This window comes from Mercenaria mercenaria, chromosome 7 (genome assembly GCF_021730395.1).
Source record: "Mercenaria mercenaria strain notata chromosome 7, MADL_Memer_1, whole genome shotgun sequence".
NCBI lineage: Eukaryota > Metazoa > Mollusca > Bivalvia > Venerida > Veneridae > Mercenaria > Mercenaria mercenaria.
In genome coordinates this window covers 33,987,398-34,005,083 of record NC_069367.1, presented here as the reverse complement: position 1 = coordinate 34,005,083, position 17,686 = coordinate 33,987,398, and the positions used below count along the sequence as shown (strand labels likewise).

Sequence of the window (17,686 nt, the reverse complement as noted above, 5' to 3'; positions counted from 1 at the left end):
TCATCTGAGATAAATTTTAACATTATCTGTGTCAGCCGGTGGTCTATATTATATTTAAACAATTAGTAATTAGCACTGTTTAATCACCCGGTAGTTGTCATTGAATGATTGATATATTATTGCGTATTCATAGATGAAATGGTTGGCATTTGTTCATATACCTTTTGTATAGTTATATCTTTACGCAAACCCCAATTTACCTGTTAAACTTGACAGTGTAACTTCATTCCAAATGAAATTAAAAGATTTTGAAGACAACAAACAAAGCATCGCAACAGATTTGGAAGACGACATAATAAAACGGTCTGTTATTCAGTACAATTTATGTAGGGTAATGATTAATTTTTTACAATCGCTTTGATATATACGTGATAGTACAGGTAAGTGTTAACCAATGTTATTATCTGTATTCGATATCCGACATCGTCGTTATAATTTTTTTTTATTTTATCATATAAACTTTATCTTTAACATAGCATTTTGTTAATTCATATATTCTTTGGAAGATATAGATAAAATGAGATAATATGGAAGTATGTTGTGAATTATAATATATTTAAAATAATAAAAGACAATAAAGATAATCTTAAAACGATCATTGGCTTATCAAGACTTCTTTAATCCTCGGATAGAATACTTTTATAAAAGAATAAATTAAAAAGGAAAACTCGAGGAATAACTGTTTGTAAATGATTGTAACAGAGGAAGTAGTAACTGGGTATCAAACGTCAAAAAGTTGTTAAGTGACTATGGTTTCTCACATGTTTTAATGAAAATTACTTTGTGGACCCCAAATTGTTTCCAATGTTTTTAAGTGTAGAGTTGTAGATACTTTCAGGTAAGAACGGGCTTGTACATTGGATCGAAGTACGGTACTTAGTATATAAAATCATTTTAAATCTGTTCTTTGCTATGAGAACTATCTTGATATATTACCACGAAATTACAGTTTATTTTTGTCGATTTAGAGGCTCTGCGCATCCTCTTAGAATACAAACTGGAAGATATGCAAGTAATAACATTCCACACGAACAGAGATATTGTCCATGTTGTAACCTTTTAGATTTAGATGATGAATATCATTTCGTATGTGTATGTCCATGTTTTCAAGATATACGTAAAAAATACTTAAAAAATATTATTATGTTATACCGTCTATGTATAAATTTATCGAATTACTTAAGAGTCAAAACAGAACGGTCTTGATAAATATATCCAAATATATCAAAGAAGCTATGTCATTAAGAAACGCAATTTTTAATTCCCAATAGAGTAAACATAGATAATTGTTTAGCCTCAGTAACAGTTCAACGTTTGTGTTTTGTTGTATATACTCATTTGCCCTGTACATAGTCACGTGATTATGATTACTATTTATATTGTATGTAGACAAGAAGATGTACTTATGTATAAGTCTGGAATAAAACATTCTGTTCTGTCCTGTTAACCATACAGTATAGAGCAAGTGCCGCCCCGAATTAGCTTTCCACGTGGTCGAGAATTTTTAAGAAATTATATATACAAAAATATTTGCTTTGATATCAATTACTCTCAAAGGAAAAATGACATAAACTTTTGATGATAATATTTCGGTAACATTCAACCTGACTGATTTGTTAAGAAGGAAGTTTTTTTTCTATTTTGATATTTTGAATAAGTTTGCACTGAATAATTAACTGATTAGAGTCCAGATATTTTCTGCTGAATCATAGCTATGTGCTTTGCTCGGGTCTTCGACAAGCTCGTGATCAACGTATGATTGGCGTATCATATCATGTGTTTTCATGCCAAGAAAAGATTAATTTCATTGGTAAACCAGTTTTTTTTTATATTTCATTCGATTTATTAGTCCTAAGTACTTTTTACACAATATGACAGGTGTTTTCATGCCAAGAAAAGATTAATTTCATTGCTAAACCAGGTTTTTTGAATATTTCATTCGATTTATTAGTTTTAAGTATTTTTTATACAATATGACAGATTCCACTCGAGCATGATGTAACTTTACGAAGATGTTTTTATGTACACAAGATAAGCATCGAGGGGGGAAATTAAATATATAAAATAACGTCCACATTTCATTATAAACGACGCAGTTTCAATACATTATTCAACACGCCTTGTAAAATTTTATAATATTTCAATTATTCTCTAACTGTTATATCATTATTTTATTCAACTCTATCTTACAGCATGTAGAGTCATTTGTCGCAAATTAATAAGAAGGCTTTTTAAATTCAGAAACACGTGTTCGATTGTTTTGTTGCATTTTGACTTATGATTAGATACATTATCGGAAACTTGGGTTTCATTCAATCTGTCACGACTGCGCGCAAGATTGGAACAAGGCTTTATGAATAAGGGATAAGAAACGTGATAAGTATTACATGCACTGCATGTTACTCGATCAAATAAACGGTATTTAAAGTAAGTATTTAAACGACCCTTATTTTATCCTTCCGTATAAGAAATAATAAATCAACAGATGCGTTGTTATTTTAGAAGATTTGGACGTTGAATTATTATAGATTATGTTTTGACAGTAAATGACGGAGAAAGATCGAGACACAACCAATGCCACTTCCATATTTAATGTTGTTGTTGGTTTTATGACAAGTCGATACAGTGTATGTCATTTTGCATATTTCCAGCTTTATTAGATTCAAAGATGTCCCATATATGGCTTGGGCTTGCATTTAGTAAGTACGTCTTCTTTCAGCAAACAAAATGAAAGCCTTCCTCGATGTCACTGTCATAGTAGGTGTGTGCAATGCTAGCAGTTTGTAACTTGTTTACCAGAACAATGTAATACTATACAGAAATTTTAAGAGGCATTTTTCAGTAATATATCGAATCGGTTTAGTTTATGGAAACAAAGGAGGGATAAAAAGGACTAAATTCCTGCATATTGAAACTTTAATATACATACATGTATTTGTCTTTGATCTAGCAATGACATGTTAGGGTCCTACATAAAGTTTGATACAGAATGCACATCCAGTATATCTTTCTGAAAAATCAAAATGTTTGCATAGATACTTGCAGTGATCATAATGTTGTACCAACGATTGTGTTCATGAAAATAAATACAATCATGCTTTTGTCGATGACAATTTTATTTTGTTTTCTTCACTCTACATGATAAACTGATACAAAAATAGTATGGACCCAACCCGCGAAGCAGTTTAAACCCTTTTAACATTTTTATAAGAATATTAAGTTTATATTAAATAGAATAACTAATATAAAATTCCATCACACGAATTGTAGTATTGCAGTTAACGTAGTTTACTAATAATTTTTCCAAAGTCACGGATATATTTTCATCAAATTGAATATAAATTCTACTTTGATGTCATTATGATATTTCCCTTTATCAAAAAGAGTCCACAAAATATGAATTTAACAAATATGTCAGATATAACTAGTTTATTTATCAGCATGATCTTATCAAATAGATATCTCTGATATTGAACTCAAACAAGGTATCATACGTCAAACTTGAATTTCATGAATGGAACAAGTTTGCGATATTTGTTGTAGGACATAATTATTTTTATTTAAGAGGAACGAGACCATGTTTGTTCCACATTGTGCCTTATTTTGACACTGTAAAAAGGATCGTGTTAGGATCGTGTTAGAATAAAGCAAATATGTCCTACTTCAGTACCTACCAATCCTTTGTACCAGTCAGTCTGCTACTTAACAAACCAGCCGCTCCTCAGTACACGCTGTTACATTGTATTATGGTACCAAAATCGTGTTTATTCTTTAGAAAATTGGCAGAAGACAGTATTGTCTTTATACAGGACCATTTGCGGGTAATAACTTGAACTGAGATATTTTTAAAAGGAATATTTGAACAGCGCCGTCATTGTGCAACAACATCACAGGGAAGACAAATACCTTTTTATACAGATGTTCTCATTTTAGGAGGTTTGAAGGTGATTGCTTTGCAGAATTGCTATGAACAAACGATAATGTTGAATCTTAGGCATTTTTAACACTGCGTGTATTTCAATTACCAAACAATATGATGGATAACCTGCTTTTCGCCTTTGACTTTTAAAACAAAATCAAAGAGATTTGTTTTGAAGGGCAAAATTCTAGATAGTTTGCCACTTTAAATACTACAGAACTGACCAAGCAGGTAACCATGATAATTAGAGGAAAAAGACATATCTATATGTAGCAGATATACTTCGTGAACAAAACTACAATTAACACTACAATGCAGTACACATACTTATTTCCTGAAGAGTAATACGATATTAAATAAGATAAAGTGCACGTTGTATTAAAACCCGGAAAAACACTTTTTAACCAGTATAATTTGATTTTGCGTTTCATTTCATTTTTTCCAGTCACTGACTGAATAACATTCAGCGTTATAAATCACCAATCTGATGTAAACTAAAATAGAATGATATCAATACATTTGCCAAATATACTATTAATGTATATCAGCATGATCCTATCTTGTCAATATCGATGATATTGACTTGCAACAAAGTGTCTAACGTCAGATCTAAATACATACAAACCAGTTTAGTGAATAATCAATTTAAAATTTACATACTTCCAAACAAACTATTATCCGTTTTTGAGAAGAAAATGCCTGTTGATTAGACTGATATAAATGTACCATATGAGCCGTGCCATGAGAAAACCAACATAGTGGGTGTGCGACCAGCATGGATCCAGACCAGCCTCCGCATCCGCGCAGTCTGGTCAGGCTCCATGCTGTTCGCTTTTAAAGCCAATTGGAATTGGAGAAACTGTTAGCGAACAGCATGGATCCTGACCAGACTGCGCGGATGCGCAGGCTGGTCTGGATCCATGCTGGTCGCAAAGCCACTATGTTGGTTTTCTCATGGCACGGCTCATATTGTGTCTGAATTTAACACTGCAGGTGGAATCAGAATCAGGTTAAGAAAAAAAGCAATTAAGAATTATTTGTTTCTTCAATATTTTCAATTAATATGTACAAATGTACCTGCTACAGTTTAGTTATCAATGCCTGTTACAGTTCTATGCCGGTACCTGGTATGTATATGATCAGCAAATGTTCCCTATGTTATTTGTACGCTTTGTCTGTTTGTATACAAGCCAGGTATATATTTCAACGCAATTTTTAAAGTGATTCACGAGTGATTTACACATTTTTACTAATTCAAGTAAAGGAAACAAAAAGGGTGTGCTTTGTTTCGAATAAGATCTTGCTATGTTAGCCGTATTATAATTTTGTGTTTAGTCGCGAAGTAATGTTTAGTGCTCCAATCAAGAATCTGACCATCAAACTTAAATTATCTACATTGTCTGTGGTTAAAACGAGTAACATTACAAAAAAGGAGAAAAAGTAGGGGCTTATGGCATCTGATACCAGTATTTATGCGTAAACCTTTCCTGACACGTGTAGGTCGTGGTAGAAAATTCATGGAAATTTTGCACAAACTTTGTCAAATAAGGAATCAATCTGTCTTTTAATAAAATATGAGAAATGTCGTTTCTTCATTAATTAAAAGAGTTTTGCTTCTTCATTAATTAAAAGAGTTTTACTTGTTTACTGTTACACAGCATAATGTAAGACTACTTCAATTTAAACTTGGTCATGCATTCCAAGTATACTAGAGGAATATAATACATGTAAAAACTCATTCATTGTATTAGTTAGTATACTGATGAAAACTGTTAAAAGGTGTATTAGAAGGATACAATGCGAAACATAGTAAAGCGCTGATTACCCGCTCTGGATTGACATTTCGCTTTCTTATTTCGTTAGCAACATCTTTATTTGCACAATCTCGTTAGACAGCTTAAATCAATGGTAAGTGTGGATTTGACTTGCCAATTTCCATTACCAATGGTACTGACGACCGTTCCAAAGCGGTTGTCCTTTTTTCGAACTAGGCAAACAAGTAAGTGTAGGATTATTTGAAAATATAATAGTTTACGGACGTCAAAATCATTGCTAAAGCTTTGGATAATTCTAATCTCTAATGTAGAAAGTCTCAGTAAATAAGCAATATTTAATGCTTACTTTTGAAATATATCAATTGTTTAGTGTGAATTTTTACGGGCTGAGTCGAACAAGCTAATATTTTTAGGAATATCAATGACGTAATGTTTAAGAATTTCGTTTAAGAAACCCCGAGATAATCGTGCAGGCTGATGCAACTTAATATTATAGGTCAGTAATCTGGAAGGAATGCTCTTTATCGATTTTATAGATACGTCAAAGCGGCCGAAGTCCTTTTTATATATTTCATAATGTAAATAAGTAAAGAGCAAAAGAAAACAGACCTTTCAGTTGGTATTTAAATGTAACGATTATTACCGTGTCTAAATAATATTATATAAAACCTTAAAACATTTAGGAAAAAGAGAAAAACTTGAATTGGAATTTGCTTTTCACTGGTATGTATTCAAATGTAACAAAATAATGATAGCAGAAAACTAGAAAACTATAATTATGAAATGTATGCAGCATTCACAAAATACGTTTTGCTACAATGGAAACATAGACACTTTAGCATTACATTTGATATAATTTGAAACTGTACAATATTCACACGTAATAAATGACACAGATATAATACATACAAAAGGTAGCAAACTGTATAAAGCTGAATAGTAAAATACTTATAAACACATTAAATAAATATGTTTGTTTATCTTTGGTTATGTATAAATAAAATAGCGTAGAATACAATACGTTTTACAATACTTTGACAAGTGAACAGAGCGTATTTAGCCAGTACGAATGGTACGTTTTCGTTCCATCTGTCCGGTTGAAAATGGAGTAATAAAAGGGATGGTATAGCGTTTGAATGAATTAATTTGAGCCGCGCCATGAGAAAACAAACATAGTGCATTTGCGACCAGCATGGATCCAGACCAGCCTGCGCATCCGCGCAGTCTGGTCAGGATTCATACTGTTCGCTTTCAAAGCCTATTGCAATTAGAGAAACCGTTAGCGAACAGTATGGATCCTGATCAGACTGCACGGATGCGCAGGCTGGTCTGGATCCATGCGGGTCGCAAATGCACTATGTTGGTTTTCTCATTGTGCGGCTCATTTATTATTTTGAAACATTAGCAGGCTTGTTCGATTGTACGCAGAAGCAAAACTGGATATATGAAGTGACACCACATTTTACCTCTTTTGAACCAGTGGTTTGATAGCCCTTGATTTGGGTTGATTTTTAAAAAGAATTATTTTATATCGGCATTGGTAACCCAAACGGACGACGTCTTTAGAAGGCTATTTATTTTAATAGGAAGAATTAGTGCGTCCCGGTTCCAGAGGCTTCCCAGGATCTTCAGCGTAACAAGTGAATAGCACCCATACAAGGGACACATATCTGCATGTTGCATGTCAGAAATATAGTTTTAGTTGGAAGGTGTGTGTGTGTGTGTGTGTGTGTGTGGTGGTGGGAGGGGGGAGGGGGTGAGGGGGCTGGACTCGAACTCACGACCACTAGTTTTGTAGCCTCTGGTGCATTCTGGTGAAAAATAAAAAAACAATCACAATACAAACGCGTAAAATTCTGTACGTTTTACTGGTGATCAAAACGTTTATTAGTATTAAAACCATAACAGCGTATCAACCGTTTAAAGATGTTAATTTTGCGCGGCAAAGGCTTTTATTGTTTGGTTTATTAACCCTTAGCCTGCTGCAGGCGAATTTAACAGCCTTTGCAAACAGCTTGGAACCAGATCAGACGCAGTTCCAAGCTGTTTGTACTCTGACAATATTTCTTCCAATTTTGGAGCAAATTGAATGAACTTTACAATTTTAGCAGACGACATTTCCAGCAGACGACAATTTATCTAGCATGCTAAAGGTTAAGGCATCATTCAGTATGGAATATATTGTATATTGTACGGTCACACCTGCAAATGCGAAAACTAATTGAAAACAATTATCGTTAGATGTATTTAATTTCCTAAGCGTAATGTAACTTGATACCCTCTTTAACCGAATGATACACTGAATGAATAATTTGAAACAACCATTGTTGGCAAGTAGATTTAACAGTATATTGATAACTTCTTTCATTCATAGATATGGATTATATAATTTGTAAAGCCATTTCAAGCAGTCGGTTTTTGGAATAACAATTGACATGATGTCTGTTATTTAAATAATAAATTGACATCTATTAGCTCAATGTTGTTAATTGGTAGTTACTAGTTTTAGTGTTCTGAGGCCGGAATATCTAAGTTTTTGTGCTTAATGCCACACCAATAGATGTTAAAACTATTAAAGACAATGCACACGTTTGCAGTATTATAGTTTGCATAAAATGAAAACAACAGCAAATTAGATATTTATAAGTTCTGTTATAATATCATGATAGAAAACCAAAATTGGCATATTTGATCCAAGAATACATATTCCAAGATCATGTTTACATTTTAACATTAAAACTCGTTTTACAATTGACAAGCAAAAGTAACTATTTTATCTTATTTTATCTTGCAAGATAACAAATACGTTTAAATATTGACTTAAAGTAAAAAAAAAAAAAATTACGGTATAAAATTGGATCTTAAAAGTGCAAAAGGACTGGCACTACTTTAATTTAGGTTCACTTCAAAGTTGCTAAATATATAGGGAAAAGGTTGTGTTGTGTCATAGTGGCTAGTGGCTATTTATAAACTTGGTAACACATAAAAGCATCATCTACATATGGCAAATATTTGTTCTTGAAATTTTATGGGATATCATTATATGATCCCAGAAGCACGCTCATTGTCGCCGCTGCAGGTGGAGATTGTGTTGAATTTCCTATCACAACATGCATTTACAAAAAAAAAAAAAATCAAATGTTATTACATGTTGAAGTCGATAGCAAACTAATGATCCACCATTTCTTCAAAATAGCAAATTTCTATTGAAATCAATATCTACAAAAACCAGGCATATCAAAAATATTAATTAATTATTACGCCACAAGACCAATTGCTATTCAGTTATTTAGGTAAAGTGGAGTCACCGAAAATATAACAGGCTGACTGTGATACAGGGAAATTCTTGTGAGATAAACATGTCGACTTTTACATCAATATCACCTGACAATTTTAAACATAGAAAATATCAAACTTTCATAATTTGTAATCCTGCTTAATTCATTTATCATTTAACGGTGTCACGATATTTACGAATATTCTATATTTCTTTGCGACGATCGATTCTAGCTCTGCATGTCCGAATAACACTTATACGAATTTTACGAGTTAAAATCCAGACTCAGCTAGCACAGAAAAAATACAAGTGATACCTATATTTATTGTGCAGATATGACAAATCTACACGTAGTAAATTCTTCCTAAAAAACTATTTCAATGATCAAATAGATGTTTTTAGAATTCTTAAATGTACAATCCTTCAAAGTATGTGTCTTAAAATACGTGTTATCTCTAGATAACTTGTAAAGGCCTCCGACAGAAAAATAAATCCTACATTGAAAATACGATTTGGAGCTAAAGGCCTACTATAGAAATTAAAATACAACATTTACAGCACTTATTATAATGTAACGGATCAAACCATTGTTCTAATAAATAAAATCCATTCAACAGAATTTTGAAATTTGAAAGACGACATCATAATAATGTATATAATGTAAAATGATTTTCAATTCGTCGATGAATTTCAAACGATATTTTTTGCGTAAGATATTTGTAAAAAATATTATAACTTGCATTAAGAAGCCACCTCAGCGAAAGGCAAATAATGTTCTCTTAACACAAATCGAATCTTAATACAAAATAACCTTTTCCTTATAACAAAAAAAAACAAAACGTAAATGTGGACTCTTAACACAAATAGTATCCAATACAACATAACTTGTTATTTAACAGCACAGAACGGAACTTAAAACGGGGTCTCGTAATGCAAGGGGTCTCTTAACGTCAAAGTCTCTCGAGCAAGTTTGGGTATAATTGCTTAACCCATAAATCGTTAAATATATAATAAAACAACAACAACAACAACAAAAGAAACAACAACAATAAAAACATAGTTTAAAAGGAACTAAATTAGACAAAATTAAAACCAAATGATTTACCTGTTGTAAGACGAGTCCACTAAGAATAAAAACTGCAAGACAATGTGGTGAATTCAAGCATCCCATATCCTTCTTCTAATAGTATGTTTTATTACCCGGAGTGTCCTTTCCTAGTTTAATTGTTCATTATAAACAAAGTAAATGTTATATTACTGGTAGTACGTTTGTTAAAGTAAATTAAATTATTTTTACACTTAAACACTATAAAATCATATTCAAAATAAAATTTTGCTACACTAAAAGTGAAACACTTTCAATTGACTACCTGTTTCAGCTACCCAGCTTTCTACCTCAATGACATCTGAGTATATAGGAAAACGATATATCAAAATTAAACCATAACAAGCAATATGATACAGAGGTTATAAATGTGGCGATTTATATGGAAATTTAATAACGTCGTTTGAATTAAATGAGCCGTACACCTAAATTTTATACCTATGTCGTAATAGTCAAAACACTGTACACAGGAGTCGTGATGGAAATGATCGTCAGAATGATCTTACCATCTTCATCATGGTTCAACACGTGAACTATTTCCATTTATAATCCAATCAGAATGAGTGTTTGGTATAAGCCACTCCTTCCATGTAAATTGTACATTAAAGGCGTACGCTAGAATTCTCTGTATATGAGATGGGCGAAAATTTTCCCAATAACAGAATTTCTTTAAACTTTGGATATTGAAGGACAATCATCTAAGAAACAAAAAAATGCAATAAAAATCATAGGTCACCGGTATCAAAAAAGAGTTATCTGCCCTTGAAAACGTCATTTTGGGGGGAAATGCCGTTTTCAAGGGCAGATAACTCTTTTTCGATACCGGTGACCTATGATTTTTATTGCATTTTTTTTTGTTTCTTAGATGATTGTCCTTCAATATCCAAAGTTTGAAGAAATTCTGTTATTGGGAAAATTTTCGCACCAAATTCTAGCATACGTCCTTAAATTAGAAGTTAGATTTTAAACATGTTTGGGTTTTTCATGTGCTACTTACAGTCCCGCTACATTTACTATAACACACTTGTCATGCACTTCATTCAAGTAAGCTTATTTGTTTAGTACTGTAACCGAATTATACATAAACAAATACTTTAAGATTTAGAGTTAAGTTTGTTTAATATGCAAAAAAAAAAAAAAAAAAAAAAAAAAAAAAAAAAAAGAAATGACAATATAAAATTAAGGGGAATTGCAACTTATTATATTTCATCATTTTTGTTCTATTATCCAGGGCAATATATTTTCCATAGAAATGATAATGTAGCATTAATTTTTCAACATTAGCCATGCGGTATGCTCTTTCAAAGTAAGTTTTAAAGTAAGACTGCCAATTCTAGTTAATTATAGATGTTCTGAATTGTTCACAGGACTTGACACGTCACCTGACTCCGGTGTATATAAAACAGAATCATAGTCAGTTTTCTTTAATTGAAACAAAGACAAAAATCTAGAAGGACTAGCCGCGTAAAAAATACATTAAAGAACACCGCAGGGAACCGCCTTTGAATGGTCGATGGCAAAAACACAACCAAAACTGGAAAGTTTACACCAGTAAATGGTACGCAAATCTCAATCCAAACAACGTTACAGGGCAGAGTGAATAAAAGGTAAATGGTAATAATATGCGCAACATATAAACCAGAGAGATGGTCGTATGCAAAATTCATATACCCATGTACTTAATGTCTTAACTATAGGGAAAGCAGAGTAACCATATAAAAACATAAAGGAACCGATAAAATAGTCCGGGTCAGAAGACAATTATCAAAACAGCCTAGTCCAAGCGAGCATTGCGGACTCTTTCCCATGTTCCGTTAGACAAAAAAAAGAGATTAGGGCAGAGCAAACCTTAACAGAAAACTGTTTCTCAAACTTTTAGGGTCATATCCGCTTTTATTGAAAGGTTTTATAATTTTAACAAGTAAAGTTTGAAAACTGCAAGACCTAAAATTTTTATGAAATTTATAAATATATAAATAGCATCCTCATACATGTTACGTTTTGATGTACTTTGTCGAATAATTGTCTTCAACTTATAAGTCTGAATAACGATAATACAATTCAGTAATACAACGCTCGACTATTCAACAGTCTTGTCAACTGAATAAAAATAAGTCAAAAAAGGAGCATAATTTTGTAAAAGTGCATACCTGTACAATGCATGCCAAGTCATCACAGTGGATAAATTGTGTGAAGTTTCAATCCATTCCCATTTGTGGGTACTGTGATGCCAGCTTACATATAAAAAACTTAAACAAACACGGCTAAGTCGTAAAAGGGGTATAATATTATAAAATGCAAAGTAAAGTTATGGATAGTGTGTACTGCATGTTACAGCATCATAATGAACAAATGTGAGAAGTTTTCAATCCATTCCCATGAGTGGGTACTGAGATATTAAATTACATTACAAAAAAATACCAAAAACTTAATCGCACATTGCCAAGACGAAAAAGGGGCATCATTTTGTAAGAAAGCAAAACAGAGTTATGGAACCTGTGTATTGTAAGTCAGTTTTTCACAGTGAATAAGTGTGCGAAGTTTCAATCCATTCCCACTAGTGGTTACTGAGATATCAATTTACATACAAAACCTTAACCAAATCGGGACGCCGACTGGGTGATTCTAACAGCTCTACCTATTCTTCGAAATGATGCAGTAGTTTTCGAACTGTATCAAGGTGTGCTCCAAAATGAATGGGAAAAGAGCAAATAAAGGAGGGCACAAATAACGGAAGCGAAGTAATAAAAAAAACCCAGAGAAATCTGTTGAAATAGCGATGATAATTTTAAAAATATTAGTAATTAAACGAGCAATGATATACATACATATACGATATGAACTTTAAAAAAAAGAAGACGCAAACATTATGAAGAAATAATGTAAAACAGTAATGATGCCACATAGATCTAGCTGTACGCAGTTCGAACTTTATATTTTATAATCAAAAATATTAAACTTCCTAAAATATTTTCCATTTTGGCTTTTAAAAAGGCGTTGTGGAATAAAATAGACACCGAATTGTAAAAAAAATCAAACTTAATATTTCAAGATAAAAAAATTAACATCGCCATTTCATTAGAGTTCAGTCAGGAACAATAAAAATGTTTAACATAATATATTCAGCGAAAAATGAAATTAACATCCGAAGTGTTTCACATTTTATAATAAATGTTTGTTTTAAAGTTATGGCTTAAATAAAAAATATCAATAAATCGCACAAAACGCTTTGAACTTTCTTTTTTTTCAATAAAATTTAATTAATATTTATAATTTTAATATTTATTTTATCATAGTCTCATTAATGAGCAATGAAAAATACAATAAAACAAGTTTAAACACTGGATATTATTCTTAAATAAAGTTCGTACATCTTGTGCTTGATGGTAAGCATACACATGACTCTGTAGAGAGCCATCATTTTCATATGATTCTGTCTACAAAAAACAAAATGTCTGTAATATACGGTTCGAGTGGTTCAAGATAACTACATATTATAGTTTTGTCGATACCCATGATCATTTTATTCGCAATAATTTTTGCGAACTACAAACGGGGTAGAATATGAACTAGCACTATGTTCAACCAATGAATCGCGAATTCTTAACGGTGCAAATGAGGCAAATAAAAAGCAACAATAACAAAAAAAAAAAAAAAAAAAAAAAAAAAAAAAAAACAACTACACAGCCTTCATTAAGTATGATTGTATAAAGACATTGTGATTTATTTCATTTTTTTTCGAACAATTTCTAATATTTTGTGTAAAAACAAGAGTCACACTTTGGAAATCTACATAATTTCAAAGTCTTCTTGTGACAGGACAAGTCCGAAATTTTGAGATAAAAAGATGGGATCGTATAAAAAACTAATGATAAATATACTCATTTATAGATTTTACTTGAGCATAAATGGATGGATGTACCCGTCCAAATATCAGTATTATTTATGTTTTAAAGAACAAGTCAGATATTTTAAAATAAAAAGGTGGAAACCAACAGGTCGCCAAGCACGAAATAAACGAAAATGTTGCAGGCTCGGTTTGATTGAGCCCGTTCATGGACGATAGTGGAAATGCCTCTAGCCCCGGGTTGAGCAGAACTCAACATTAACACTTGGATCCTTCAATGATGCGAAAAGTGCAATTCCATGAAATGCGGCGTATGGTCCCCAGATAAAATATGACTTTGCCCTAAACGAGAAAACAATGGGAAAAACTAAACAAACTGGAATTTAGAGAGGGGATCTGTGGCTATGGAGCCTACATATCACAGAAACTGCCAAAAGACAAAATTAAAATGAATGCACCATGTTCAAGGGGCGATAAAACCGAAATGTTTAAGCTGAAAAATTAAACAGTACACTAACACAACATAAATTTATGTCGTGCTGCACGATCTGAAGAGGCTCTGACTGAAGGTGAGTTGGACTCGAAACTGCATTTTTATATTCCTCCCAAAACACATCACACCCTAATAAGCATTGTAATGGTCTAAATATTTTTGTACTTATTTCATCGACCTATTGTTTACAAACCTTGGTTTAATATGATATGATCTTACCGGCAAAGGCTCTACACTTGAGATTATTTGGCTGGTGGCTATTGTTACACACTATAACACCAGTACCCGGAGGAGCCTGCCAATCAAAGACAAAATGTTGACAAAAGAGCTTAAAGACATTTAATGAAAAAGATGGCCTTTGGCATATTAAAATATATTCAGAAAATATGAACTGAACAAGCAACTAGAATATGTTTCATCATTCCGACACCAGCTGAAATTGACTTTAAAAACAGAATTCTAAGCATCGCATACCACAGCTTTGTGAGTTGTAGTTGTATTTTACTTATTTGTGTTAACATTTTATCTACATCCCACTAGGGTGTGCAAGGAAATAAAGATGTAAACAAAGTGAAATATGGTATCTTAGCGATACTCTAAACGTCTAATCCAGTCTGAACGAGATTGTCAAAATATAATATATGTACGCAGAAATGAAGGAGACAAGGTGATTACAAAGTGAACGGGCAACATGTCGAGCCCGTCCTTTGACCCCTTACTATGACCTTGACCTTTGAGACAGAAACTTGGGGTTTGCACAAGACACTCTGTCTCATTGAGTTAAACATTAATGCCAAATATAAGCAAGATTCCTCAATGCACGTCAAAGATATGGGCCGGACAAGATCTGGCATGACCTTTGACCTCCAGTACCATGCTGGCACTGATCGAGATCCTCGTACTTTCCTCTCTTTCGCTCGTTGGATTGTAATCACCTTTCTTCCCATGGAACTGTTAGTTCCACAATCGCAACCCTTTTGGCCTTTTCTGAGGTGATGACAATGTCTGGTCTGAGCGTTGTTTGGACAATTTCTGGGAATTCCAGTTTTCGGCCCAGGTCGACCCTCATCTCCCAATCATATGCTCCTTGAAATATAGATCGCGCGGGCGGTGATGTGCCTCCCCCAGTTGTGCGTCCTGCTCTTACAAAAATGTTGATAAAGACAGGTCCTGTTTGGGGGTCTTGGTTTCTTTCTTGCTTTCTCAAGCGTGTCAGCAATCTCGCGCAGTACTTGGTCGTGGCGCCATCTGTATCTGCCTTGAGCTAGAGCTTCTTTACAGGATGACAGGATGTGCTCTAAGGTGCATTTTGTATGGCCACAGAGAGTGCAGGCATTGTCTTCAGACAAACCCCAGCAACAGAGATCGGAGGAGGAACTGGAGTTGCAGTGTATCCTTCTTCCAGATATCTTGCCATGAAAGGTCTCTCTCCATGGTCTCCCACTTGGTCCATCGACCCTGTCCACCCATCTGTACTGCACGTACTCTTCTGTCTTCTTCCTCAGCTTTTCTTACTTCAGTCTGAACAAGTTCTCTTCTCTGTATGGCTGTTGCTGTGTTCCAACGTTGGACTCCACTTTGGCCTAATCCCTGGCGGCCTACACAACGGGTCCCGACAATGTGGCTATGGCTGAGTCGGCTTGTTGCAACCTCTACTGCTTTGTTGGCCGACCACCTTCTGCCGGTGAGAACTTCGATGCCTGCATTGCGAATTTTGTCGTCCTTGGAGGTTCGTAGTGTCATGACGAGCCTTGCCTTGCCAACCTTGTATGTTTCAACGATAGAAGAGACTGGAAGCCTCAACTGTCCTGTTGTTGTGTACAGCCCAACGCTAAAGAAGGATGGGGGTAAGCCAAACCACTTTCGCAACTGACGGTTGATAGTGCGTTCCATTGTCTCCACTACTGACGAGAGTATCTCGTAGATCAATAGAGGCCAAAGGACTCTTGGCAGCAAGCTGTGCTGGATTATCTAGAAGCTATACGTAAAAAGTTATGTTATTGGTCTGACAAAAAATTACATAAAGTCGTTAGTCAATTTGTATGACATTGACCTTTGAGCTTAGGGTCTTGCACGTCATGCATCGTCATGAGTTACCAGTCAGACAAAAGGCGGGTTGGACTGACGAGGCGCAAACCTTTAAACCCAAAAAGTGGTCACCAACAATGTAGTACTTGGATCTAAATCAGCATCTGCATTTAACCAAATCGGTACTTCACTTAACATCACTTCCAGGCGATGGCATTGGGGCTTTAACAAAATATTCTTTAAGGTGAGATTTTCACCGCGTGGAATAACAATATCTAATGTCATAAACTCATTGTTTCTTTAAGCCTAAAGCAGAAAACACCCGAACTTGAAAAAATAGAATTAGATACTTTTATTGCAACAGTACAATATATCGCAGTATGCTGACCTATTAGTTTGTTTGTTTGTTCTGGGTTTAACGCCGTTTTTCAACAGTATTACGTGCTTTATTCCCACGGTCAGTGCTTCATCAAAAGGTATTAAGATATTACTCTTTATTATTGATATCAATTATTCTTAAAAGATTCTCGCGTAAATAAATAACTGACATTTAAGGCCCGGTTTTCCTGTCGAAAAAGTTACGACTACTTCGCGGCCAACATCAGCTACACAAGAATCGTTTGATTTTATTTTGCCACCATAATCACTCTCACAGTGTCAACTGGCAATTCAAAATTTGTCTTGGAAAACCATCGATTACAAATTAATTTATTCATTCTCGCTTGATTCATCAGCAATTCGTTCTAAAGAATTAGCTCGAGTATTACGTAAAGCGTATGCAGAAATTAGTTAAGATTCAAAGGGCGCATTGAGCGGGAAAATCAACTTTATATAATAATGTACAAACTTCATCATAATCTACGTAATTTTAATACATTATTCAATATGAACCGTCAAACATTGGTAATATTTCAATTTCAATCAAACTAAAGTATTTTCTTCTATTATTCTAAGCTAACTCCTACTTGCATAACTATTTGTTACAAATCAATCGAAAAGTAATTTCATATGCACATTGACACGTTCATTTGTTAGGTTTTATTTATGATAAAGATATATTCCTTTCAATTTGTCACAATTATCTCATTGCGATCTTGAAGTCGATGAATTTTGAATTTTGCATATACAATTGCTTGATTAAAGGCATTTAAAGTATCATAATCATCTCGATATTGTCTACGTAATGTGGTCCAATTTTTATCCCCGTGTATGACATGGTATAGCAATCAATATTTTGACCTT

The 17,686-nt window shown here is 33.5% G+C and overlaps 1 protein-coding gene across 2 annotated transcripts in view; it reads right to left on the bottom strand.

Annotated features, from left to right (window-relative positions):
• LOC123554456 (A disintegrin and metalloproteinase with thrombospondin motifs 18-like) overlaps positions 1 to 10,333 on the bottom strand; it is a 120,002-nt gene extending 109,669 nt beyond the window's left edge. For both annotated transcript variants that reach the window (XM_045344620.2, XM_045344624.2), the window contains exon 1: positions 10,077 to 10,333. In XM_045344620.2, coding sequence (XP_045200555.2) covers positions 10,077 to 10,142 — 66 coding nt within the window. In that variant the 5' untranslated portion in view covers positions 10,143 to 10,333. The remainder of the gene's footprint in view (positions 1 to 10,076) is intronic.
• Positions 10,334 to 17,686: the final 7,353 nt, after the last annotated feature.